Here is a 27,893-nt window from a genome sequence, read left to right as displayed (position 1 = left end):
GTGGCCCTAGGTCTGTAATGACTGATTGTGCTTCAAAATTTATCACTGCTTGCAGAGTAGTTGCTGATAGAGCTGGTGAAGCCCTGTTGTTTTGCCATGATTACTTTTTCTTTCCAGCTGATGTAGCTACAATTACCTCTTCAGCACCAAGGTGTCTCTTTTAGCAAAATGAAAATACTGCAGATCATCTATTTTAGAAGATGATTCAGCCTCTCCCGCCCCCCTTTTCAACCTGCTGTTCTGTGGGATTTTAACCTGCATTGGCTGTTCTGTCTCTGCATTATATCACCTTCCCCATTAAAATTCAACAAGTTCTGTTTGCCCTTTTCTACTTAAAATTGTTTAGATTTTATGTGCTCAGTCTGGCCCTCTCTCTCCAGTTTTTGTGGGTCATCTCCAGATGGGAGACAAGGGCATCAGTTCTCCAGTTTTTGGGGGCTTGGGTCCAGGAAAGAAGGTCTATGCGGATTCTGGGAACTGTAGTCCAAAAAAGTAAATTTCCCAAGTTCTGAACATATCCAGCAATAGATAGATGACCTTAACAAGTGGTCTCTGCCCCTGTGATTTCATACCTGTTGCTCTATGCACTCAGGTGACCAGAGGCCTGATTCTCTTGCTCACATCTTATGGCATCTGTAAATCCAAATGTTGACTAATAATATAATATAATAATAATAATTTTATTTCTTATCTGCTCGAGGTGGGTTACAACATAATTAAAACACAACCATTGCTACCCTTGGAATCTTAGTATTCCTGATTATTATGGTACTTATTTCTCTGCCCTCCTGCTGCCAGTTTGTTGACACACATTTTTCGTTCCTCCCATCCATACTTGGACAATGAAAGACCTCTGGGCCTTGATGTTCTTAAGAAAGCATGACTCAAAATATAGGGGTAAAGTGGTTTGGATTCTGGACCCTAGGATTCGAATACCGGCTCAGATATGGAAACCCACTAGGTAGCATTGGACAAGGTGCACTCTCTCAGACTCAGAGAAAGACGAAGGCAAACCCACTCTGAACAAATCTTGCCAAGAAAACCCTGTGATAGGGTTGCCATAATTTGGAAATGACTTAAAGGTGCACAACAACAGCAACAACAAACATTTTAACTCTCTCTTCCTCAGTTTTAGAACTTCGCCTGTTTAAAATGCAGCTTATTTGGCTCCAGTAAATCTCATGTTATCTAGACTGTGAACATCCTAGAAAATGAGAGTGAGCAAATATCAATACACAGGGGAAACTTTGGCCTGTTACAGACTGCCAAAATAAAGCTGCTTCGGGTCTCTTTGGAGGTATGCTGTTTAAATGATGCATGCATCCTAAGAATCCGGAAGCTGCACCAAAGCTGCGCTCCAGTGCTTAGGAATGGAGTGTGGCTTTGGCGCGACCTCCGGACTCTTAGGACCCATGCATCATTTAAATAGCATACCTCCAAAGAGACCGGAAGCAACTTTATTTTGACAGTCTGTAACAGGCCATAAGCACTCAGCCCTCTGTCAGACTAAACACTATAACCACCACAACTGAGGTTATAGTGTTTAGTCACACATTTATATACTGTGTATTTCATAAACAGTAGATTTTTAACTATATATTTACAGCACACTCCTTGGTCCATTCTGGAGGTTACAGTGTTTAGTGAGCAAACATTCCCAGGCTTCTTATTTCTTCTTCATGTTTACACACTTATAGCCCAAGCTGTGCCTGTCTGGACATCTGGGATTGGTACAGTACCATATTCCTCCTTATGCAAAGTCTGGTTCCCATCTGAGAGCAGTATGTTGCAGTGAGTCTGCTCTTTCCTGTGGGTCCAAACTTGGACTGCTAGACATTGGTCCAAAACACAGTGTAGAAATAATCCAGTTTGAGAACACTTTAGCTGCCTTTGAGTTGACCTCGACTCATGACGATCCTGTGGATGAGACATCTCCAAGACCCCCTGTCCTCCACTACTCTGCTTAGCTCCTGTAGTAGATTCAGGGATGCGACTTGTTAAAGTTAAAGTGGTCTCAAACTGGATTATTTCTGCAGTGTGTTTTGGACCAGAGTGGACCAGAAACAAAATGGCAGGCAGCTCTATGGCTGCATCCGCACAGCAGCAATAATCTGGTCTGACAGCACTTTAACTGCCATGGCTCGATGCTGTGGAATTCTGGGAACTGTAGTTTATTTCGGTATCAGAGCTCTCTGACAGAGAAGGCTAAATATCTCACAAAACTACAGAATTCCACAGCATTGAGTCATGGCAGTTAAAGTGGAGTCAAACCGGATTATTTCTGCAGAGCGGATGGAGCCTATGATGCAAACACACACACACAGAGACACACACACAAACACACTATCTGGTGTGCAGTTTTCCACTCTTTGTGCTGCCTTCTACCTTTCCCATAATTATTGACTTTGCTAATTATTCATGTCTTCTCATGATGTGGCCAAACTATGACAGCCAAGCTTCCTCTCAACCAACAGTATATGTACCCAACTCTCTTCCATGCCAGCATTCTCTGAAGATGCCAGCCACAGCTGCTGGCGAAACGTCAGGAATAAGCTATTCCAGAACATGGATTCATAGCCCAAAAAACCCACAAAAAACTATGGGTGCCGGTTGTGAAAGCCTTCGACTTCACATATGACAGCTTCAATTTGATCACCTTGACTTCTAGGGGTATTTCAGGCTTGATCTGTTTTAGGACCCATTGATTTGTCATTTTGGCTGTCCTCAGCACTCTTCTCCAGCACCACAGCTCAAATGAGTTTTCTTTTTATCCGCTTTCCCCGCTGCCAAGCTTTCACATCCCCACACACTGATGGGGAATACTATGGCTTGGATTATTTTAACTTTGGTTCTTAATTGTATATCTTTGCTCTTTAAGATCTTGTCTAGTTCTTTCATGGCTGCCCTTCCCATTCCTAGTCTTTTTCTTATCTCTTGACTGTAGTCTCTGTCGCAGTTCCTTTAACATATAAACCCTTCACTGAACGAAACAGCAGTCTATATACTACACTACAGAGGTCCACACTGCAGAAATAATCCAGTTTGAGAGCACTTTAACTGCCCTGGCTCAGTGCTAGGGAATCCTGGGAACTGTAGTTTATTGTGGCACCAGAGTTCTGACATAGAAGGCAAAATGTCTCACAAAACAACAGTTCCCACAATTCCCTAGCATTGACCTTGGGCAGTTAAAGTGCTCTCAAACTGGATTATTCCTGCAGTGTAGAATGGACCAGAAACAAAAATGGCATCTGCATTGCAGCGATAATCCGGTCTGACACCACTTTAACTGCCACGGTTCAATGCTGTGGAATTCTGGGAACTGTAGTTTGTTTTGGTATCATAGTTCTCTGACAGAGAAGGCTAAGTATCTCACAAAACTACAGTTACCAGATTCCACAGCATTGAGTCATGGCAGTTAAAGTGGTGTCAAACCAAATTATTTCTGCAGAGTGGATGCAGCCCATGATTTTAAAATACAAACACACACACATGAAATATATATATGCCTGCCCCAAAAGATGTCTCGCCTCAAATATGTCTATCGGTCGCAACTAATTTTAATTAGTATTTTATATTGCTGTCATTTTTGTTTCTGTTTTATTTTTAAAGTAGGGAGGGGGGTTGGGGGTTATATATGAATTGGTTTTATATGTATTATGTATTTTATTGTTACTTTTGTGTTACTGTAACAGGACATAAATAATAATAATTATTATATTAATCAAATAAATACATTTAGCACTGTGTCAGGCCAGGAATTGTTATTATTCTAGAGGGACTTCTTGAAAAGCCCAAAGGGGAAGATTGACTATTTCTTTCTGTTGTTAATATATATATATATATATATATATATATATATATATATACACACACACACACACATATATATATATACACACACACACACATACATATAGTGTATCATAAAGGTGACGTTTCAAATTTTATTGACCACAGAAAGAAAATAACCAATCTTCCCCTTTGGGCTTTAGAGGAAATCCCTCAACAACAACAACAACAACAACAACAACAATAATAATACTTTGCTTGACACTATGCTAAAGGGAAATGGTGATGACACCCGGTGCCTGCTGGGGATTGTAGTCCGCCCGCAGCAGCAACCTGAAGCGCTTGCAATGGCCCCGTGGAGGCATCCGAACTACTACTCCCAGCATGCTCCCCTGAAAGGCGCTGAGGCGAGAAAGAGAGAGCGATGTACGCCACAACACGTCTTTCTAGCGCGAGTTCTCGCGAGAGCTCCGCACCCACCCCCTTGTGACTCTAATTCGGGAGCGCGCGGTGGCTGACGGGAGGCACGATCCTTTCGTTGCCCCCATTTTCCCCAACCCACCAACGCGTCCTCTGGCGTCCATTTTAGGTCGGGTGAGAAAGAGAAGGAAGAACGGGAAAATAATAACAACAATTATAATTATAATTATATATATATTTTAAAAAAAGGTCGACTCGGGAGGAGAACCGAGAGAAAAAAGGCTTTACAAAATGGCGGACGACCTTCGCGCTGCTGAAGAAGAAGACCGCTTTCGGGAGTTGTAGTCTTTTGGGCTCTTATTCCAAGGCACCCGGGGCCTGGCTTCCTGAGGGAGAGGACTACGTTTCCCACAAAGCCTCGGGCGGAGCGAAGGGGTCGACGGGAAGGCTGAGGTGGAGGTGGGGGGGACGGCTTATGGCTATCCTCCCCTTTCGCCTTCAGTCTCTTCTTCGCCTGCGACGCGGCGGACGCTGCTGCGTCGGGTGAGGAAGGAGCGCGGACACGGCGGCCTCCCTTGGGGGCCTCAGGGAGGGAGCCAGGGCGGGTGACGAGGGCCTTGTCGGGGCGGGCCCCGGGTTTTGCGGACCCCTGGGCTTATGGTGGAGGCTCTTCTGGCCTCTTCCTCCCAGGCCTCGAGGAGGAGGAGGAGGAGGGCGGCCGGTGAGTGGTTTCCAGGGAGAGCGGAGAGATGGGTTTAGAGCCAGGTTGAAAAGAGGGAGGTGGTTTAGGCCAGTCTTTTCAGGCGTGCGCCTAGGACTGCAACCTTAATGGGGAAGGAGGCTGGGAAGGGCTGGTGTGAGTGAAGGAGAGGTTGAATAGATGTGTGTGTGTGTGAGATGGATATATATATATATATGTACAAACACACGCGAAATATATAAGCAAACATGTTTGTAAGTGTATATGTATGATGGAAATATATACACACACATATATGAAATGTATATTAAACATGTTTATGTGTGTGTGTGATGGAAATATATATATATATACACACACATACATATACATATATACACATATTCACACGCACGCACACACACATATATAAACACACACACATAAAATATATAAACAAACATGTTTGTATGTGTGTGTATATATGTATGATGGAAATGTATGTATAAAACATGTTTATATGTGTGTGTAATGGAAATATATACATACACACACACTTATATACATACATACACACACAGATATATATATACACACACACACAAACATATGAAATATATATTAAAACACATGTTTGTATGTGTGTGAATATACAGGGAGGGAGAGAGAGAGTCAGCCCTCCATGTCCACAGAGCGTGGAAGGTAACACCAAGATAGGGAACATCTTCCTTCAAAGGGTAAGGAGAGAGATGATTTAGGTCAGCCTTTGAGGCATATTTATTTGGAAAGCTGGCTGTCTGAGCTTCCCCAGTCATTGTGCCTGAATTGGGAAGTAGGCTTGAAATGGTTGGTGTGAAGGGGTTAAATATATGTATCTGTGATGGAAATGTGTGTGTGTGTGTATACGCACATACATACATACACAAACACACACCCATATATGAAATGTATATTAAACAAACACATGTTTGTATGTGTATATGTATGTAGACAGTCAGCCCTCCATGTCCACAGAGCATGTGCAAGTTAACACGAAGAAAAGGGTATATGTGTACACATTCTCTCCAAGCCCCTTCTTTTTCTTGGAGGTTGGTCGAAATGAGGTGGTTTTTAAAATCTGGGTGGGGAGGGAAGGCTCTTTCTTTCAGGCCATGGAGAGAGGGCCTGCTCAAAACCTAGGGGACATGTTCCTTCAAAGGCTAAGACACCTTAAAAGGATATGTAGCCCAAAGATGTTTTGAGGTGGCCTTTAGGGTATGGAGATTTGAGAGGTTTTTTTAAGTCACTTAAGAAGAGAGATGGTTTAGGCCAGTCTTTTCAGGTGTGTTTATTTGGAAGGCAGGCTGACTGAGCTTCCCAAGTCGTTGTGCCTAGGACTGCAACCTTAGTGGGGAAGGAGGCTTGAAATGGCTGATGTGGCTAAATATATGTGTGTATGTCAGCCCTCCATGTCCACAGAGCATGTGCAAGTTAACACCAAGATAGGGATATATATATATATATGTATAGGTGTGTACATACACACACACACACACACACATACAGAGTAAGGGTAAGAAACCTTTCAAATGGTAAGAAATCTTAAGGGGGGGGACCCAATTGTAGCCCAAGGGATGTTTTGAGGGGTGCTTTTAGTATGGAGATTGAGATTTTAAGAAGAGAGGTGATTTAGGCCAGCCTTTTATGCATATTGATCTGGAAGGCTGGCTGACTGAACTTCCAAGTCATTGTGCCTAGGACTGCAACGTTAGTGAAGAAGGAGACTTGAAATGGCCAGTGTGAAGAGGCTAAATATGTGTGTGTTATATATATATATATATATATATATGCGCACACACAGAGCCAGGCCTCCATGTTCACAGATTTTTGTTACCTATTGATTCAAACATTGATGATTTGAAAATATTTTTTAAATAAATGAATTCCAAAAGCAAACCTTGATTTTGCCACTTTATCTAAGGAATACCATCTTACCATGTCCTTGTCTGTAATGGGACTTGAGCAGTCAAAGATTTTGGTATCCACGGGGAGGATGGGTCCTGGAACCAAATCCCAGCAGATGTCAAGAGCCCACTGTATATATGAAGGGATTAGGAGAATAGTGGCTGAGGTACAAGGCTTTGTGGGATTTGCTGTCTTCAGAGCAGTGCTGTTCCATGGGTCGATGAACTGTCGGCTGTTGGTTCCTGGAGAGTTTCTAGGAAAGAAAGAAAGTTGTAGCTTGTGGACACAAATATGGTACTGGTCGGGGTTGGGGACAAAGGATTGCTTATACATCATATTAGATAGTGCTAGCACCACTGTTCTAAGGGATAATGATCCTTTTTATTTATTTTGTTAAAATTGAGAGCAGTTCTGAAGTGTTGGAGGCAGAGGCAAGGGCTGTGAGCTGAAATCCAAGTTTCTTTGGGATAGCTTATAGTGCTTGAGTTTTGGAATAATGTAATACTGGCGTAAATTGGGGAGCATTGGCAGTCTAGGACAAAGGCTCCTAAGCTGTGGTTCTCCAGGTGTTTTGGACCACTATTCCCAGAAGCCTTAGGTACCTTGCCTAGTGGTCAGGGATTCTGGGAACTAAGTCTAAAACACTTTAGCGAAAGCTGGTAAAAGCTGTCAATTGCTTCATTCCTGCCATTTGACATACTCCTTGTATTTTCAGGTATCAGAGGCACCAGTGGTGCTAGCCTGTGAGAGCCATGTACAATGGGATAGGACTCCCCACTCCCCGGGGCAGTGGCACTAACGGTTACGTGCAGCGCAACCTCTCGGCCGTGCGCCACAAGAAGGATCGCACTGACTACAAGTCAGAAGAAGAATTGAGGAAGCTGGAGTCGTCTCTAGTTAAAAAACCCAACCAGGAGATCCTGGACCACGAGCGCAAGCGGAAAGTTGAGCTGAAATGTTTAGAGCTGGCTGAGCTCATGGAAGAACAGGGGTAAGTGGTTACAGAACAGTAGAAGTGAAGGCATTTGTAACATAACCATAGGGGATGGATAGGAAGCTAAGTGGGAACAACAACTGATAACTAGGAATTGAAGGATGCTGAATGCAATGGAAGGTGGCTCACAAGATTTTGGAATATGGATGTGTGTGCCTGACATTCAGAATTGTTTTTGTTCAGCTGTTGGCCACTTTGATCTTTGCAGTGGTTTGCTTTATTTTATTAAATTATTCTGAACTGTAGTAGAATGAAGCCTTTACACATGATAACTAAGATATACTGGATATATAAACATAAGGTTGTGGCAGTGCCTGCATGCCCTCATTTTTGCTGATTTGACATCTTTTGATTTTAGTGCTGCATGCTCAAGTGTCCCTGCATAATGTTTAAAATACATATTTAGCATAACATTATTTATCTTTTCATTTATCTTTGAAACTTGCAGTGAAATATCTGTCTAGTGGTATATGAATAACTCGCTTTTATAGGAACTGGAGGAATAGTTGAATTTAGAAAGTTAAATCTGATACATGATAAAAATAAAGGCCAATTTTTTTTCTTTTAACATAGTGGAAAATAATACTACATGTAGCAGTACTATCTGTGCTATGCATTTATGTAGCACAGCCATTCTAGTTCTATTGCTCTATATTCCCAGCCACCTAGTGTTGTACTTTAAAATATTGAATAAAGTACTATAGCTGTAATCTTAGAACAACTCTGTGAGTCGGGTTAGCATTCCTGTAATGCAGGTGTGGGAGGTGAAAGCTGTAAGAACAGGGACTTACTGAAGGCTCATAGCAAGGAGAAGGCTTGAAGTAACGCCTTTTTGGTTTGCATTTTATTTATATCTACTGTACTGTGGTTTGATAGATTAAAAACTATTAGCATGGTGCAAGGTGAATTTTTGTGTCTGTTACAGTTTATACATTTTGGAAACATTTTGTAGTAGCTCATAAAAGCAGGAGTAAGTTCTGTTTCGATTCGATCTGCTAAATCTCGTGTATACAACCTAGGTATGGAGAAGGGGAGATCCAGGAAAAAGTAACCACCTTTCGGATGATGCTTCTTGAGAAGGATGTAGCAATGGTCAAGGAAGGGGAACAGCAGCAGAAGTCAACGTAAGTAAAGCTTGGTTGTGATGTAGTACGCTACTTCTGCAATGTTTGTTGTTTCTCAGCTCCTCCTATATTCTTCCCCTCAGATTCCTCTCGCAGTTGCCCATTCCTCTCTCTAATCACTGCTACTGTTCTTCTCCAGTGTCACAGAGACTCATCAGTTGGCTGAAGCCAATGAGAAGAAAAATGAAAGGCTTCGAGCTGCTTTTGGTATTAGCGACAATTATGTGGATGGCAGCTCTTTTGACCCCAACCGCAGGGCCAAGGAGGCAGCATCAGCTGCTGCAGCCAAGCAACAGCAGGAGCAGCAAAAACAGTACAGGTAGGTTAAGATCCCTACTGAGAGGAAATGAGTGGGTTGGAAAGGGCAGACAGATGTACTGTATTTTCTGGCGTGTAAGACTACTTTTTAACCCAGGAAAATCTTCTCAAAAGTTGGGGGTCATCTTATACTCCGGGTGTCTTATAGGGCCGGTGCTGAAACTTCTGAGCCAGAATGGAGAATCTGCGGTCGCTGCATATAGTGAGGGGAGCTCAAAAACAGCCGCAGCCGCATCCCCACCATATGCGACGATCGTATGAAAGCAGCTACCGCTTTGATAGTCTTGGAGAAAGGGAGGTCTGGGCAGGCAGGGAGAGCTGACAAATCCAAGCAGGCTTTGTATACAACAAGGTTTCCTGCTAAGTACCTGCATGTCATTTGAATTAAAATTACCATATTGAAATCAAATCTGATTTTTTTTTAATTTTTATTTGGTATGCGTTGGAAGAGGGGTAGTCTTATACGTTGAGTATATCCCAAACTCTATATTTTAACTGGAAAAGTTGGGGGTCATCTTATACGCCCAGTCGTTTTATACGCCAGAAAATACGGTAGTTGTGCTAGCTCAGCAGAGAAAGAGGTGGAACCATTTTTAATTAAGAGGCAATATTTTTACATTTTATTTTAGTTTATAAACTTAATGCATAGTTTTTTCTAAAAGTTTTCAAAGTGTAACTAACATAGAAAATATCATCTAGAGATGGTAACACATGAAAATAATTTTCTAGTTTATATTACCTTAGGAAATCTTTGTCTAAATCAAGTTGTTGACTTACCAAATTCCCATTGATCCAGTGGGTCTAGTCAAGTTGACTTAGGCCATTTCTGTAAGAACTGTGATTCTGTGTTTTTGTCATATACTCAGTCAGCTTTATTTTGCTTTTGCATCTATGGGTCTGAGGGGACCATTCTCATCTGCCAGCTTAGCTGCTTGATTAGGAGGAGGAATGAAGGAAAAACTTGCATTTAGAAACTTCTTGTTGGGAAGTTGCTCCTTAACTACACATCTTTATTTCCCCAGTCTTGTCAAAGAGTCCAGCAGCTCTCGATCACCGTCTCCAAAACAGAAAAAGAAGAAAAAGAAGAAAGACCGAGGCAGGTGGGTGGGAAAGCCAGAACACCTTGGTGTTCCCTCTGCAGAACCCTGAAATGGGATGCAGAGATTACAGGGGGAAGAGTATGGGTTGGGCAGGAGGTATGTATTAGACAGGGAAGAAGGCAAGGGAATTTGGATGTATGGGCCCAAAATTGTATCTGAGATATGTTCCAAGTCCCTTTTTGTTATTCTTTCAAGGTCTGAGAGCCGGTCACCTTCTCGAAGAGAGAGGAAGAAGAGTTCAAAGAAAAAGAAACACAGGTAAGGGACTGTACTGGGAAAAAGCATACTGGCTTCTGGTGATGGTTGGGGCTCACTTCAGGCTGTTTGGCACTTGAGTTGATGGTTATCTTAAAGTAAATGTATTTTAAAACAGATTTTTTGGCTTTCTGAGATAAACTTCTCTTTGTGAAAAGAAAGTTCAATTGTGGTTGGGAACACCAAATTTTTAGGGCCAATTCTTTCTTTCCCTGTATATTGCAGACTCCTTTATTATTTTTGTGTGTAAGCAACATGAAGTGGGGTAATGGGAAGTCCATGCTTCTACTTCGCTAGCAATTTGGCACATTGTTTTTGCCAAACCAGTGTTGCTTCTAGGCACCTCCTCACATTTCTTTTTTTATTTGACCACAAGCTTTAGTGTGGAAAAACCTTGTTTCTTTTTTTTTTTTCCCCAGGTCAGAGTCAAAGAAAAGGAAGCACAGGTGAGTGGTGGTAGTAAACCATTTTTGAATACTTTTTGATATAAAATTGCAGTTTTTACTTTGTTTACTTAGATTGTCAATCATTATATAAGTATGTAGAGAGATCTTGTAGCACCTTTGAGATTAACTGAAAGAAAGAAATTGGCAGCATGAGCTTTCATAGACTTAAGTCTACTTCCTCAAATGCATTTGGTGGAGTGGAAAGCCTGGGACAGTCATTATATGCCATTAGTGTGTGAGAATGTCACCACTTCATTTCCCTACACAAAGAATTTTGAATTTGACATTCTCACACACTAATGGCAAATATACATATGTCCCTGGCTTTCTGCTCCACCAAATGCATCTGAGGAAGTAGATTTAAGCCTACGAAAGCTCATGCTGCCAACTTTTTTCTTTCCGTTACTCAAATGTGGTGCAGGATCTCTTTACATACTGATTGTACATACTTAACACAGCTGTATCTTTGAAATTGTTATATAAGTTATAGTGAACTGAGTTCTTTAAGGATATCTAAGCTGCTTAGCTGAGTGGTGCCATGCATGTAGTTTTACTATATTACTTCAAAGATTATGCTGTTGATCTCGTGAATTTGGAACCATTTCAGGGGCAAGCTCTTCTATATTGCTCTAAGGGTGGCATGATTCTGCCATAGACACTAGAAACTAAGGGAGGAAACACTGTATATAAAGCATTTTATTATTTCAGAATGGTTCAAAGCAAAAATTTTTTCTTAGGTCTCCAAGTCCCAAGAGCAAGCACAAATCTAAGGAAAAGAAACGCAAGAGGTAAAGTAATTTATTCCATCTGCAATATAGATCACTTCTTGCTAAAGCCTTGCAAAGTTCCGCTATGTTTCTAACTGTCTCTTAGGTCCACTAGTGAATCTGCTTCTCAGAAAGGCCGTCGGGAGCGCTCTTCTTCTGCAGATCGTTCTTCATCTTCAGATGCTTCCCGCAGCAGGTATGTGTTGCTATGCACATCCAAGAGCTTATAACTAGATATCAAGTTTTGGGCAGAGTCTTGAAGATAATCTTGGTTTTAAGCCTCTATTACCTGTTATTTACAGGTCAGGCAGCATCACTACCCAGAAACGAGCCACCTTAAGACGTCAGAGCAAGTCTCCATCAGCACCTTTGCGGAAACAAGAAGAAAGTGAAGTGGTTTCAAAGAGTCTGCCAGAGAGAGAACGTTCATCTTCTGCTGAACCTGCCCGGCGGGGCAGGAGTACAAGTCCTCGAGAAAGCAGAGAAAAACGAGAGGTAAGGACTTGTAATCTAGTGATTTAGAAAATGGTGGCCTAACTCTAGTGGAAGTTGTTTGTACTTGTATTGGAGAAGCCATGGAGTCTAAGCAGTTATTTTTGTATTTTAACTGTTCAGAAAACATCATCCAAGCATTCTCCATTGTGTGAGACCCGCCAACGATCAACCAGTCCTTTATCTCTTGCCAAAGAGAAGGAAAGAGACAAGGAGAAAAAGTCTGCTCGGCATGGGGATCGAAAATCTACCCCCTCATTTGAACGGGATTCAAGGCTCAAGCATTGCTCCCCAGGGTCAAATGATCATCCTTGGGAAAAAGTCTCTGGGCACAAGCGCCCTTCCTCTAAGGAGAGCAGGTCTCCTACCTGTGCCTCCCCACCACCTAAGAAACAAGCAGAAGATCATAATGGGACTCCTCCACCATCCAAGGCTAAGGTGTCCCTTGACCAGAAGGAGCAACCAGTAGCTTCCTCATCTTCTCCTGCTTCTAAGACAAATGAGGCCAAGACAAAGAAGGTCTCTCAGGATGCTTCATCCCGGCGGTCCCGCTCTCCATCAGAAAGTGGTAGCTGTTCTTCCTCTTCGTCTTCTTCTCCTTCACCAGCAAGAAAGCCAGCCCAAGTTTCTCGTAGCTCTTCCCCAGAGGAGGCCCGCAAAAGACAAGACAAAGAGAAAGCCTCTACCCAGAGAGAGCAGTTGAGCTCATCCCCTGAAGTTTCCCGCTCTGGGAACAAACAATCTTCCAAGACCACATCTCGACGTGAACCATCAGGCTCACCTCCACTGAAGAGCACCAGGTCAAGAGCCAGCCGCAGAGACAAGTCTCTTTCACCAACACCCATTGCTCGCAGAGGTAGGTCACGGTCTCGCACCCCACCTAAAAGAGGCAGATCACGCACACCTCCAAGGAGGGGAAGATCTCGATCTATACAAAGACGTGCCCGATCCCGTTCACGGACTCCTCTGAGAAGGGCCCATTCTCGCAGTCCACGGTGGCGCGGCCGATCGAGAACACCCCAGCGGTGGGGAAGGTCACGGTCACGTACTCCTCCCAGATGGGGACGATCTCGTACACCTCAGAGGCGTGGCTGGTCGCGTTCTAGAACTCCCCAAAGGCATGGTTGGTCTAGAAGCAGAACTAGTGGGAGATGGGGGAGGTCAAGAACCCCACCCAGAAGAGGGAGATCGGGCTCACGAACTCCACCAAGAAGAGGCCGGTCTAGATCTAGGACGCCACCCAGACGAGCACGGTCTCGATCCAGGACTCAGTCTAGAAGAGGCAGATCTAGAACCAGAACCCCTCCCAGAAGAGGGAGATCAAGCTCATCACCAAGAAGAGAAAAGTCTCTGATTTCAGCTAGGCGAAGCAGGTCTGTATCATCTTCAGGCCGGAAAGCCTCTAGAATTTCTTCAAGGAGAAGTCGCTCTGACTCTTTCTCCAGAACAAGAGACAGGTCCAAAAAACCACTGAGACGTAGCCGTTCAGGATCATCACCTGAATCAAGAAGCAGGTTGCGTGTGTCTCCCAGGCGGAGTCGATCTGGTTCTGTGCCAAAGGCAAAAAAGAAATCCCAGTTGTCTCCTAGAAGAAGTCGTTCAGGCTCTTCTCCAAGGTCTAGGAAGAAAAAGTCAAGAACACCTCCACGGCGCAGTCGTTCTAGTTCTTCTCCAAGGTTAAAAAAGAAGTCAAGATTATCCCCAAGGCGGAGTAGGTCTCGTTCTTTTCCAACACCAAAGCAGAAATCGAGATCACCTCCCCGACGTAGCCGATCCAGGACACCTCCAGTACTCAAAAATAAACCCAGAATGTCCCCAAGGAGCAGATCTGGTTCATCTCCAAGACCCATAAAGAAAACTGATGTTTCATCAGTGGCTGAAGAGAAGTCCAAGATGCCTTCTAGAAGAAGTCGATCTGGTTCATCTCCAGCACTGAGGAGGAAATCTAACTCTCCCGTGAGAGATAACAGGTCTGGGTCCCCTTCAGATGTGGAGGAAAGATTGCCAAGAAGACGAAACAGATCTGAGTCTTCTCCAGAAACAAAAACAAAGCCAAGGTCAGGGTCATCCCTGGGAATGAAGAAAGAATTAAGTTCATCCCCAAGACAAAGCCGATCTAGTTCCTCTCAGTCATCAACAAAGGAAAACTCCTTATCTCCCTCAAGACGAGCAGCCTTGCCAGAACCAAAGTCTACATCTCCATCGCAGGGAAGCAGATCTGGAAGGCCTCTAGCAATAAAAGAAAAACCTCGATCACCACACGTAAGGCAGAGCAAGTCTGGATCGCCTCCAGCTTTGAGAGAAAAGTCTGTTTCTCCTCCAAGACAAACTTCATCTGGATCTTCCTCGGAATTGAAGAAGAAATCCAGTCCTCCACTGGAGAAATGCAAACCCGACTCCTCAGAGTTGAAGAAACCCAGATCGCCACCAAGGCAAAGGAGGTCTGGCTCTTCACCATTGATAAAAGAACAGTCTAAATCGCCTCCCAGGAGCAAGTCCAGATATTCTCCTGATGCAAAGAAATCTACATCACCTTTGAAGCAGGTCAAATCTGGCATTTCCCCTCTAGCAGTGAAAGAGAAGTCTAAGTCACCTTCCAAGAGAAGTGGATCCAGATCATCTCCTGAACTGAATGGCAAATCTAAATCTTCTCCAAAGCAAAATAAATTTGAAGAAGTGAAAGCAAAATCAAAGTCACCTCCAAGGCACAACAAATCTGGTTCCTTGGCAGTAATGGAGAGCGTTACTTCACCATGCCAGAAGAGTAAATCAAATTCATCTCTCTCTGGGAAAGAGAAATCACAATCTCCCACAAGGCACGACCAGCCAGGGACGCCACCAGGACTGAAAAAGTCAGAGATTCCATTGAGGCGAAGTAGATCTGGGTCATCCTCCTCATCCTCGTCCTCTTCCTCATCCTCTTCCTCCTCTTCGTCTTCATCATCATCGTCATCATCATCTGCAGAGGATGACAAATCACAGTCACCCCCCAAATTGAGCCGGTCTGCAGCCATGTCAGTCAATAAAAGCAAATCTACACCTTCCCCAGTGCACAGCTGGTCAGTTTCCTCTCCAGAACCAGAGAATGGCATATCTGTAGCAGTTGCAAAGCACAATAGACCTACAGGTTCTCCAGAAGCAAGAGAAACTTCAAGAACTCAAATGATGGGACCTAGATCACCTTTGGAGAGGAGAGACACAATGAGAGATGAACCTCGGAGAAGCAGATCAGGATCATATCCTGGACTTAAGGAAAAGCCAAGAAGGCAGTCTAGTGACAGCAGTTCGGACTCATCCCGAGAACGGAAAGAAAAATCTCCAAGCCAATCTGTGTCACCAGTGAGACCTGTAAAATCAAGGACACCCCCAAAACGCCGAACTTCAAGGTCACCAGTTAGACCTAGAGCAAAATCCAGAACTCCACCAAAATGTGACTGGTCTGGATCACCAGCAAAACCCAGAGTAAAGTCCAGAACACCCTCAAGACGACGTAGGTCTGGGTCATCTCCACGGCCCCGAATGAAGTCTAGAACTCCACCAAGGCGACATAGGTCTGGATCATCCCCAAGGCCCCGAATGAAGTCCAGAACACCACCTCGCCGTCACTATAGATCTGGATCATCTTCGAGACCCAGAATGAAATCGAGAACCCCTCCCCGAAGGCGCAGGTCTGGGTCATCTCCACGACCTAGAGAGAAATCTAGGACGCCAGTTACAAGAAGGCGGAGATCTGTATCACCACTGAGCCCGAGACGGAAATCTCGCACACCTCTGAGGCGTGGAAGATCCAGATCACGCTCCAGAGAGAAGTCAGACACCAGCATGTACCCACATAGGTCTAAGTCATCATCCCAATGTGATAGAACAAGAAGCGCCTTGCGACGGGGAAGATCTCGCTCCCCATCACAGAGGAGCCGCTCCCGTTCACTCTCCAGGAAACGAGACAAATCCAGAGGGTTGCTGCGGAGGGAAAGGTCCATTTCATCTCCAGGCCGAAGTGGCTCAAGGTCTCCTTCTCGGCAGGACAAAAGCCACTTCAAGTGGAAGGGTGAGCACTCTGTCTCCTCACCACGCAGGGCTAATTCCCGATCACCAGCACGGAAAGAGATGTCAAGGCTGTCCCCACAGCAGTCTTCTGCCAGTCGGAATGCATCCCGTTCCCCACCAAGGCTAGATGCTTCGCGTGTCGCAGTGGCCTACAAAGGCACCGGGACCAGAGGATCTCCTGATTTTCAGTCATCTCCTGTGAGGAAGCATTCCAGGTCAGGCTCCCGGGAAATCTGCACCTCTCCAGGGAGGAAATCCCGCTCCCCTCCTGTGTTGGAGAGATACCCTAAGGCTGACAGCCAGGAGAAGTCATCAGCCTCCTCTCTGTGGCACAGCAGAAGCAACACTGCCATTCCTCATACTTCAACTCCACCTCAGGAAGACTCTTCCAAACCCCAAAAGGCCCTCTCTCCTACACCATCCATGTTGCGTGAGTCTCCTGCAGTTTTGAAGAATGGTAGTTCCACAACTCTAAAAGATATCCCAAAAGAAAAGAGTCAGACCATACAGTCTGCCCTTGTTAGGGATGATGCAGTTACTGGTACTCCTCTTTTATCAGGGAGAAGCAGTTCTCATGCAGGCTCCCCTTCTCCAGTTAAAGCTAGGTCACCATCCCCTCCCTCCTCTGCTTCCTCCAGTCCCTTGCCAGCCCTGGTTTCTGTGTTAGTTCCAGTTCCAAAAGAAGAAGAATCTGTAGCTGAAGGAAATGTAGTGGAAAGGCCTGAAGGCCACCTCCCAACACTAGAGGCTGAGCCACAGTTAGCTTCCAATACCATGGAGGTAGATGCCAGGAGCAATTGTTCCACAGCCCCACAACTGGCTCTCCCTTCTCCACCACCCTCAGTCCCCTCAAAGGCAAAGAGAAGTTCATCTGCTTCATCCACCTCTTCTTCATCATCGTCCTCCTCTTCTTCGTCGTCCTCATCTTCTGATTCTGACTCCGAATCCAGCTCATCTGAATCAAGCCCTCATGATCAGCCAACAAAAGATGTTGAGGCCGAGACTGAGCTGAAAAAGTAAGAGCCTGGCTTTCTTTCTCCCCCTCAAACAGCCACTATTTATTGCCTACATCCCATTGCCACTGGAATCTTGCTTCTAGGTCATGTGTCCTGCTACATTTCCCTTCCTGTCTCTGGCCTACAGTATTTTGTTATCCCAGCCCCCTGAATTGGATAGTACTGTAGTATGCTTCCCTCTTGAAACACAATCGTGTAACATGTTGAAAAAAAATCACATTTAATTTGCTTTTAAAATATTTTGAGATCCCAGAGACATTGTTTTGCAAGAGTACAAGACAAGCACAAGCCATGACTATCTTCCTAGCATTGCTGTGCTTATCAAACATTTGTGGTGGGGCAAAAGAACCTAGTTCTTAGTTGAGACATAAACCAGCTTTTTAAATAAGACCACAGAAGTCACTAAGAAGCCAGTACACCATGTGTTTCTTTGCTGACTTTGAGTCAGGGTGCGTTTTTTCCTCTTTGCTGGCTTGCAAGTGGGATGGTGGAACAGTGATGGTGCATTCTGTCCTTCCTTTTGGTATCAGATAGAATTTCTTGTCATCTCCAGCAATCAGGCAGTCTTTTAACTAGAGTATCATAAAACAAATAAGGCACAACATGATTAATATAGTTGTACTGACTGAGAGATTTGTGACAGCAAAACTACTGATAACGTAATGTATTTTTCAGAATGAATGCTGTGCTTACCTTACATGATTTTGTGTGGGTTTTTGGGCTATGTGGCCATGTTCTAGAAATTTTTCTTCCTGACGTTCGCCAGCATCTGTGGCTGGCATCTCAGCCACAGAGGCTGGCAAACGTCAGGAAGAAAAATTTCTAGAACAGGCCACATAGCCCAACCCCCCCCCCCAAAAAAAAAAAAAACCATGGAGGCCAGCCATGAAACCTTTGACTAACCTTATAGGCTTTTCAAGCTGCAGAAGTTGCACTTCATTTTTACAGTTTTTTTGTTTTTGCTACTTGCTTTTGGTTTCCCCTCTTCTTTATGCAGGACATTTAACAAAGGAAACCACTTTTCATAGACTAAGGTGCCACAAGGTGTCACATGAGTCCTGTATTTCGGTAATGGGTTTAACATACCTCATTGAAATGCTTCTGTCACAGTCTTTTTAAATGCGGCAGTGTGGTTTGTCCACCAGAGGCCACCCTGCTTTCACTTTACTAAGTATTAGCAGGAAGCCCACTACAGAATTGCTCTGTGTCTCTCAAGTACCATTGTCAGGCTTCATGCAGTTGGTTTGTTTCATCAAAGCCCTGTGGTATGTCTGGATGCAGAATCTCTTGCAGAATATATTTTCTAATTGCTGTATTTGCATTTAACAGTTTTAAGTACCATCTGTAAATTATTCCCCCAGATCCCAGTTCATTGTATAATATTGGGATAAGGTTTGGGGTGGTAGAGGAAGAGGGAAAATTGGCAAAGCTGAGGAGGTGGCAAGGGCTGACCACTGGAATCTTGCTCAGAATAATCCCAATTTTGAATTGTTAACAGGTGCTAGAGACTCTCTTAAGACACAGTCTTAGTGGCAGGATTGCTGCTTCTCCTCAGTTTGTTTATATGCTGGTCTAAAAATGCCTGAAGTCTTCCACTTCCTGTATTCTTTTCTACACGCAGCAACCCGAGTAGTGGGAAGACTTGAGATTTTTTTTTGTACTGTGAAAGAAGCAGCAAAAGTTATGCTGATGAGAGGAACTTTGAAGTAAAACTAAGTTGACCAGTTTTCAAGCCTTTTAACTAACCGTCATCTCTGAAATTTTGTGTGTCCTTATTTTTTAAACTAAGAACCTTGCATTACCAAACAAGACCTTATCTTTGTGATACATCTACCTTGCATGTGGTGAGCTTGATAATTTCTCTTCTATCCTCTCTGCACCCTAGGCCACACAGCCCAGTGCTGAAGGAGAGTATCACGATGAGCGGCCTCCAGAAGTGGCAAGCATAACGCCATTCTCGGAGCTCAGTAGTTCCAGCAAGTAGCTCTTCTTCCCCTCCTCCTCCTCCTCCTCTTCTTCCTCCTCATCATCTTCAGCCTCTTCTTCCCCTCCCCTCATCATCCTCAGCATCACCTCAAGACTGGCTCCCAGGCACCAGCCAAGGTGGTCCCCAAAAAGAAGCCCTCTCCAGAGAAGAGGAAGTAAGTATTTGTGTACTGGGGATGAGAGATGGTCTGTTATTAAAAACTGAAGACATTCTTTATTGGCCATGTTTCTCGGGAGTTCCATAGCCTGAGGGGAAATCAGCCCTTTCTGTCTGAACACCAACAGGGTCTATCTTCTGGCAAGCCCACTGAGCGCTTGAGTGACCGCCAGCACATATGTCCAGTGCAAATGTTTTTAAAGACCGGTGGCAGCTTAAGAGTACACTGCTCCCTCGGGTTACGAAATTAATTTCGTTCCGCGCCGCTTTCGTAACCCGAAAAGCCTTCGTAAGCCGAATGCCATAGGCACTAATGGGGAAAAGCCGCGTTTCGGGCGAAAAAGCGCCGAAAAGCACAAAAAATTTTTCGTAACCCGAAAAACATTCGTAACCCGGAACAATTATTTCCAATGGGATTTTTCGTATCCCGGAAATTTCGTAACCTGGGTATTTCGTATCCCGAGGTACCACTGTACTATCAAATACCCAAAACTGTTAGGGTAAAGGAAAAGCTTTATGAACTATTTTTTTGGGGGGGGGGACACAGTGGTGTTACATGAGATTCTACTAGAAAGGCTTTACTAAGACCATAATTGGTAGAAAGGTAAGCCAAATCACTTGCTGAAGAAGCTGAATCTGAGCCCTAATCTGTTAACAGGGATTAAGGAAGCTTGTATTTGCTGGCTGGACAGAAAAACAAAATGAACTTGTGTGTGATGGCTTTATCTTTAAGAAGATCATTGACTTTTCAGTACAAGGTAATTTGTGCGTTCCAACAAACTCGGCTCAAGTTTTAGTTGGTGGCTGGCATCCTTTTAAGATTTACTATGATATAATCCAATGTATACCATCAAAACTCACTTTGCTGATCACTGAGGAGTTCAGAATTCTGTACTTGACAGCAAAGTGACCCAACTTCTCCCTAGTTGACATTTCTCTGCTGCAGTGCCCCCCCCCCATGGCTATGTCCTGGCTGAGGGGGAGACAGGGAAAGCGAAGAAGCATCCAGCTGCTTCCTTATAACCAGATGCAGACAACAGGTATCTTCTGGGACTTCCTGCATCCTCTGGAGATCCCAGAGGGTGGTGTTGCTGCTGTGTGTCCAGCTGTAGGAAATAGTTGACACCTCTCTGTCACTTCTCTCACTCTCCCACAGATCTGGAATAGTAGGTTGAGGAACTACAGCAGAGAAAAGATAGAGTGTGTTGTTGTTGTTATTTGGATGTTTTGATGGGAAGACATATTGTTCAACATTTTAAGAGGGATTAGCAAATTGTGAGGTATTTCTTCTAGCCAGTCTATTGCTGTATTTTTCAACAGTAAAAAATGAGATTGGTTTGGAAGTCAGACCTTATATGCAGACCATGTCAATAACAGGAGATATGTTTATAAAAATAATTATAACCCACTCTGTACAGACAAAAGGCACTTTAGAACAATGAAGAGAATTGTAAAACAATTTGACATAGTCTAATATATATGAAATAGTTAAAGCAACTAAAATAACTTACAAAATTCAACCCTACTTACAAAAATACTAGCTACATCATTACTCCTTAGACTCTAAGGTTGTAAAGTTAGACCAATAGCTGTACTGAATTGGGTCTCCAAGGGAAGGCATCCCACAAACTGAGGTACTACAACAGAAAAGTCCTTCTCCTATGTCCTCCCGTTGGTGTACATAGAATAGAGGCCATCCGGCCGATCTTACATTCAGGCAGATGTATAAGGAGGAGTCACTCCTTCTGTTGAAGCCATTTCAGGCATAAATGCCATTACCAGCCCTTCCATTCAGAACGAAAGCTATTTTTGTAGGATTTACACTCAATAGGTAGGAGTGTAGGCATCTTATAGGAGTGTAGACTCAGTATTATATACAGTTTACAACAGTTTTTCTCAACCATTTTACCATGAAGGAATCCCAAAATAATTATCAAGTCCAGGAACTCAACTCTTAAAATTTATTATTTATACAGCTTTAAAAAAGTCTCTTTTCAGTCACGATCTCTCGTGGGACTCCCATGTCAGCTTCTCACAGAACCCTGGGGTTCCAGGGACACTAGTTTTAATTGAAAAAACTTGATTATAGTAAAGATCTTTCTTCTCTGTCTCTACAAAACAATCATAGCATTTCTGTGTCGGGGAACAAATACTTAAAAAAAAGGTAATCAAAATAATCACCATGAGAAAATTATTTAGCTTTCCAGTTTGCATTTAATTCATACTTACCTAAATAGTGTTCGGTAGCCACTTAGGTCTTAGCCTAATGCTAATGGAAGTTTTTATGTCCATGTAGAGGAGACTTTGAGCCAGCATGGTGTGGAGGTTTGAGCATTAGACTATAACTCTAGAGCCCAGGGTTTGAATCCCTGCTCAGTCATAGAAACCCACTGGGTGACCATGGGTAAGTCACATGCCCTCAGCCTCAGGTAGGCTATGACAAACCCCTTTGAATAAACCTTGCTGAGAAAACCACATTACAGGATTGTTGTATGTTGGAAAGGACTTGAAGGCATACAAACCCATAAGTCCTTGTGTACCTCAGGTTCTTTCTGACTTACGACAACCCTATAATGGTTTTTTGGGCAGATTTGTTAAAAGGCAAGGTTTTGTTCCAACTGTGCAGTTTAGAGCTTGAGTTTTCACCCTTAAAAGCAAATGTAAGTTTTTACAATAAGTTGGATGAAAGGAGCAGGCAGAAACAGGACTATTGAAAGTTCTTTGGCATCTAAGATTCAGGGAGTCTGGCTCAGTCTTGTATGGATTAATTATAACCCACTGGCTGTAGCACATTTACTTGATTGTATGCAATCTGCAGATTTTGTTACTGGAACACAACAGTCCAGCTAATATAGCATTTACTTAAACACAAAACTTAAAAGTAAAGTAATGGAAATGTCTTCACACCTAGAGTTATAAGAGAACATAGTTCCATATCAATATGCAAAGGGAATTTGTAGCACCTTTTGAACTAAGTGTGCAAAAGAAGTTGTAGCATAAGCTTTTATAGACTTGGTTTACTTCATCAGATGGATAGATCTGAGGAAGTACACCAAGACTACAAAAGCTTACGCTACAGCTTTCTCTCGGTTAGTCTCAAATGTGCTACAAGATTGTTGCATTCTGATATTCCAGGCTAACATAGCTATGTGTCTCAATAGTTTCATATGTTAAGGCCATGACTGAACAAAATGAGAGAAAGGAGATGGAGGTTTTGCTCTTTGCTACAACTGGAACCAAATGGGGAAATTCCAAATGAAGGGGAGCGGTGGGCAGGAACTGAAAAAAGAAACATCAAATAGAAACATTTACAAAAGAAAAAGAACCATAGAAATGAAAGATCTGTATCTTTATTTAGTCATTTAAAAGAAACCTGGATTGTAACTTAATTTTTTATTGCAGTTCTGAAAGGTATCTTAATGTTCCTTCAGTTGAATTTAAGCTTTTATATATTTTAATGTAATAACTAGAAGGAAAAAAAAATACTTTGACAGTTGTTATTGTTAAGACCAGGGCATTTGCATCTTTAAAAGGTTGAAGGGAATAAATTCTGTCTTAGTGACCCCAGGGCCACACAGACTGGCAAAAAAATGTCAGAAATACATACAAAAGACGAAGTGGTCCAGAGGACCAACTTTTGCAATTAAAAAGCGGGCATTTTTTCAGAAGTGAATTCACCAACTGACTTGGAGGTATTCAGGATTTTAAGCTCTTCTTTTCTTAGGAAAAGGAATACAGGAGAGTGGATATTGTCTACTGTAAAAGAGCCTGGCTTGAGATTAATTGTTTGCATCTTGCTGAAATTTATAATGCAATTTCAAAACAGATGTTGGGTGTGTTTTTTTTTTTTTTTTTTTTTTTTCAGTGTTGAAAGTGCTCATACGGAAGCAAGCTCCTATCTTGAAAAAATGCATTTGGCACTTGCATAGTAAACCTTTATTTAATGAAATAGTACCTTTGAATTTTTAATCTTGTGTTGGTTATTTTTGATAGGGGGAAAGGAAACTCGGGAAAATGAGAAATAATGTTTGGATGGCAACTCCATCTGCTTTAAAGATATCCTCTGCCAAGCCTAGAAGAGCTGAGGTAGGGCTGAAAAGTGGAAAAATTGGTTACAGTAGGTGTGGGGGCCTTTTAGTAAAAACCTTTTTTAGTTTTTAAAAAATTGGTGAGCTAGGGAGGTATAGCAGAAGGTTGGGGTTTTTCAAAGTCTTTCCAGAGACCCCAAAAACTTGAGCTGACAAAAAACAAAATTATTCTGGATGCTGCACTTGGGGCTACTGGTTTCTGAACATGAAATATATTCCCAGGCTAATGAAATGTGGATCTTCCTCTCTTGTCCAATAGTTTATTGCAGAGCACCTGTGTAATTCCTACGGTTGAAGGGTCTTCTCTTCTCATGTCAGATTGTGGTGAATGTCATTTAACTATCCTTTCTCTCTGCATCTAGGTCACGCAGCCCCCGGAAACCTATTGACTCATTGCGTGATTCGCGTTCCCTCAGTTACTCTCCAGCAGAACGGCGTCGAGCTTCACCTCCAGTGCAGCCACCCCTGACTTCAAGGGAACGACGCAGGTAAGTATCTTAATCCAGTTTGGTTCCCTTTTATGTGGAGACTGTGTGATTGGTAGGTCTGCTTGAAAAGTAACTGCGAGAATGTTTGGTATGGGAATCTGGTTCAACTTTCTGCCTTCGTTTTTTTATCCAGGGATAGGTCCAGGGACAGGTCTAGGGACAGATCCATGCAGAGAAACAGACGAAGCATCAGCAGGTCTCCAGGACGGAAACGGCGACGCAAATCCCCTAGCCCCCGAGTCCCCCGCCGCAGAACTTCAAGGTAGTGTGTGCTTGTGGCTTGCTTGTATTAAATTTTTCTCACAAAGTACTCAGTGAGGCTCATCACACGCAACATATCATGAAAATTAAAAATGCAGAAGCAAACTGTTATTAGAGAGCAGCCATTTTTAGGTCTCACTTTCGATGAATGTTGGATGGAATTTGTCAGACCAATGGTTGCAAAGTACATTTTGAAAATGACATTTCCAGTGTCCTTTTTGTGTGGCTCCCATGGGGCTCCCCCAATCACTCTTCCTGTCTCAAGGAGAAAATTCCACTCAGAAATTCCTTTTCCTTTTTCTGGAAGCCTCCGGGAGTGGCAGGTTTTGTTTTGAGGGAAGGGTCTCCCAAACCCGAACAGGAAATAGCCACCCCCAATCATTTTCTTTTATGTTGAGTGAATTATGGACATGGTGTGTTCCTTATTGGGTGCTGGGGATGAAAACCTGACCCCCAGGCCCTTCAGACACAATATGCTTTTCAGTTCTCAGAGGATAGGTCTAATGATTTTCAGTTACAGGAGGGTAGATTTTGATATAACAGTAGAAGCAACCTCTTGACAGTGAAAGCAGTTTGGCAGTAGAACCAATTGCCTAGAGAGATGGTGAGGTCGCCTTCTGGACAGCTACCTGCTGGGGATGCTTTAACTGGAGATCCTGTGTTGACCAAGGGATTGGATTCAGTGACCCATAGAGACTCTATGGCCTGTTACAGACTGCCAAAATAAAGCTGCTTCTGGTCTCTTTGGAAGTATGCTATTTAAATGATGCATAGGTCCAAAGAGTCCGGAGGTTGCACCAAAGCCACACTCCATTCCTAAGCACCGGAGTGCAGCTTTTGGTGCAGCTTCCGGATTCCTAGGATGCATGCATCATTTAAATAGCATACCTCCAAAGAGACCCGAAGCAGCTTTATTTTGGCAATCTGTATCAGGCCTATGATTCAGCATTCTTGCTGTCCTTGGAGATTCAGATCTAAGGGATCATTAAATGGTCTGAAATCATGTGGTGCAACTGTATTTTTCTTTTGAAGTGAAGCAAGTCTTGTCCTGTAACGGTTTGGATGTGATATTGGGTGCATTCCCTATTGAACTTGCTTTGATGCTTGTTAGTTAATCTGTCTTCTCAAGGAGAGGGGCCATGGATTAGATCTTCTTCCATGCATAAAAGTACTGTATGGGGTAACATTTATTGTATTTATGCCTTACTTTCAAGACAGTGAGGATTCTCAGAACAGTTTCCGATAAAACCTCATACATTGGTAAAATGCTTTATAAATAAATGGCAGCCCGTTTTGACAGTTTGCTTTGGTCCCTGGCTGGCATATTCCACAGAATAGGAAGGAAGATGGTGTGTAGCGACTTGAAAATAGACTTGGGAACTGACTGATAGAAGCAGCACGTCCGTTGATCTGGCTGTATGGAGATTGTGGATGACCTTTCCCTTGCTGTGTTCCTCAATTACTTGCAGATGCTTTAGGGTGTTGAAACTTCTCCAGTTGGCTTGTTGCACTTTTTTCTCCATCACTGGTTCAGTCCTATAAATATCCCAGTGACCAGCTTACTTTAAGATAAGCAATTTATGTGTGTGAATTATAAGGATTATTATATTATATGTATTAGATGCTGTTTGAGAGCCAGTGTGACATAGTGGTTTGAGCGTTGGACTGTGACTCTGGAGCCCAGGGTTTGATTCCCAGTTCAGCCATGTAAACCCACTGGGTGACCTTGGGCAATTCACACTCTCTCAGCCTCAGGAGAAGGCAAGGGCAAACCATCTCTGAGCAAATCTTGCCAAGAAAACCCCATGATAGGTTCGCCTTAGGGTTGCCATAAGTCAGAAATGATTTGAAGGCACACAATAAACAACAAAACTTGATAAGAAATGTTTGCAAGCATATCTATGTAACAGAGAAAATCTGCTGGACTTTTCCCCTTCCCCACTGCCATTCCCTTCTCCTTTTGTGTCTTGCGCAGTGGTTAAATGCCTGTACTGCAGCCATTCACTCAAAACTACAAGGTTGCGAGTTCAAGACCAGCAAAAGAGCCCAAGCTCAACTCAGGCTTGCATCCTTCTGAGGTCGCTAAAATGAGTACCCAGACTGTTGGGGGCAAATTAGCTTACTTGCTAATTAGCTTACTTGCTGTTCACCGCTATGATCTTTGGATTAGCAGTATATAAATAAAACAAATTATTAATTATTATTATTGCCTCTTTAGACTGTAATCCTGAGGGCAGGGAAATGTCTAATTAACCATTTGTAAGCCGCTCTAATAGCCTTTTGGCTGAAGAGTGGGGTGGTGGTAATAATAATAATAATAATAATAATAATAATTGTTGTTGTTGTTGTTGTTGTTGTTTCTGGGCTGGTTCAAAGCCTGCTTTTAACTGTCTCTTCCTCTTTTTTTATCTCTTCAGGTCCCCCTAAGCTTCTTGGAGCATCTGGAAAGCCCTTGCCCATGCAACCACAGACTGCACCACCCAGCCTCCCACAGTGCTGTCCCAGGTGGGAGCCCCCTGCCTTCTGATGCCCATTGGAAACCAGTGTGTTTGTGTGGGAGGAGAGGGGGGCTCTTCATTTGCCATTGGCTTTTTATTCTCATTAGTTTTTTTCCCTTCACTGTCCCTGTCTTTATTGCCCATCATTTGTCGGCAGCTACATTCCCCTCCTCCCTGGACATTTCTGCTCAGCACCCACCAGGATTCGCTGCCTCTACGCTCCTCCTCGTCCGACAGTTGGTGACATTCATTTGATTTCCCCCCCTCTCCTGTGAGCGTTTTTTTCTGTGCGTTTTACAGCTAAAAATACTTTACTTCTGTGTTTTGAGAGAGGGGTCTTCTTTTCGTTGATTTAGACATAAAAGGTTTTAAAAAAAGAAAACACAAAAAGGGGGTGGTTGGGTGGGGAGTAGGGAGATATGTGAGCTAATCTGTTTGATTTAGTGTTTCTCAGGCACACCTGTCCAAAATGGCAGAGGGCTGTAGGGAAAAAAAAACCAGAAGGAGTGCATGTTGCATTAGAGATCTCTCAAGAGTTCAGTGGGGTGAGTTGGGGGGGAAGGCTGGGCCATAAGTAGGCCTCCCTCTGTAGCCTGCAGGCAAAGTTTTTTGTTTTTATTTTTGTTTTTGAGAAGGGAAAGGTTTTTTTTTTTTCAGTCGCCTGCTGCACTGGAATTGGCTTTTGATGGTAACAAAATTGGGAATCAGACCATTCCTAACCCCCAAAACAAACGGATTTTAATGTGCTGTGCTCTTTTTTCCTTTTCATCCCTCCCTCAAAGCAGACTCTTTCATATTGATCAGCTGAGCCAGGTCAGGAGGGGTCAAGAATAGGGACTGGAAATTGGGCAGTCAGTTATTTTATGGGGGAAAGTGATGGAGATTTTGCTGGAAAGAACTGAGAAACCCTAAATCAGGGAGGGGTGGGAACAGAAGTTTCTTCATATTTCTTAAAAGCATTTAATTTTTTTTGATATGTACAGCAAGGAGATTTTTTCTGTCAAATAAAAAATTACGAAATCCA

General features: G+C 43.3%; 1 protein-coding gene across 1 annotated transcript; it reads left to right on the top strand.

Moving 5' to 3' along the window:
- Positions 1-4,297: 4,297 nt before the first annotated feature.
- Positions 4,298-27,893, top strand: SRRM2 (serine/arginine repetitive matrix 2). The gene is made up of 16 exons (XM_042473775.1): positions 4,298-4,752; positions 7,548-7,823; positions 8,846-8,950; positions 9,090-9,269; positions 10,291-10,368; positions 10,564-10,626; positions 11,043-11,069; positions 11,807-11,857; positions 11,943-12,032; positions 12,139-12,331; positions 12,452-17,391; positions 19,277-19,330; positions 19,428-19,532; positions 23,985-24,110; positions 24,244-24,372; positions 26,789-27,893. Exons 2-16 carry the CDS (start codon positions 7,585-7,587, stop codon positions 26,796-26,798), a joined length of 6,390 nt encoding a protein of 2,129 aa, XP_042329709.1. The 5' UTR covers positions 4,298-4,752; positions 7,548-7,584; the 3' UTR covers positions 26,799-27,893.

This window comes from Sceloporus undulatus, chromosome 6, assembly GCF_019175285.1.
Source record: "Sceloporus undulatus isolate JIND9_A2432 ecotype Alabama chromosome 6, SceUnd_v1.1, whole genome shotgun sequence".
In the NCBI taxonomy this organism is placed as follows: Eukaryota; Metazoa; Chordata; class Lepidosauria; order Squamata; family Phrynosomatidae; genus Sceloporus; species Sceloporus undulatus.
Note: the sequence above shows the minus strand (reverse complement) of the source record. Positions and strands in the feature narration are given on the sequence as shown.

What these genes read in the sequence shown, in the direction of transcription:
- SRRM2 (XM_042473775.1), top strand. Translation starts at nt 7,585, where the DNA reads ATGTACAATGGGATAGGACTCCCCACTCCCCGGGGCAGTGGCACTAAC. An exon ending in GAGCTCATGGAAGAACAGGG is followed by an intron (nt 7,824 to 8,845) that starts GTAAGTGGTTAC and finishes TATACAACCTAG; the next exon opens with GTATGGAGAAGGGGAGATCC. An exon ending in GCCGAGACTGAGCTGAAAAA is followed by an intron (nt 17,392 to 19,276) that starts GTAAGAGCCTGG and finishes TCTGCACCCTAG; the next exon opens with GCCACACAGCCCAGTGCTGA.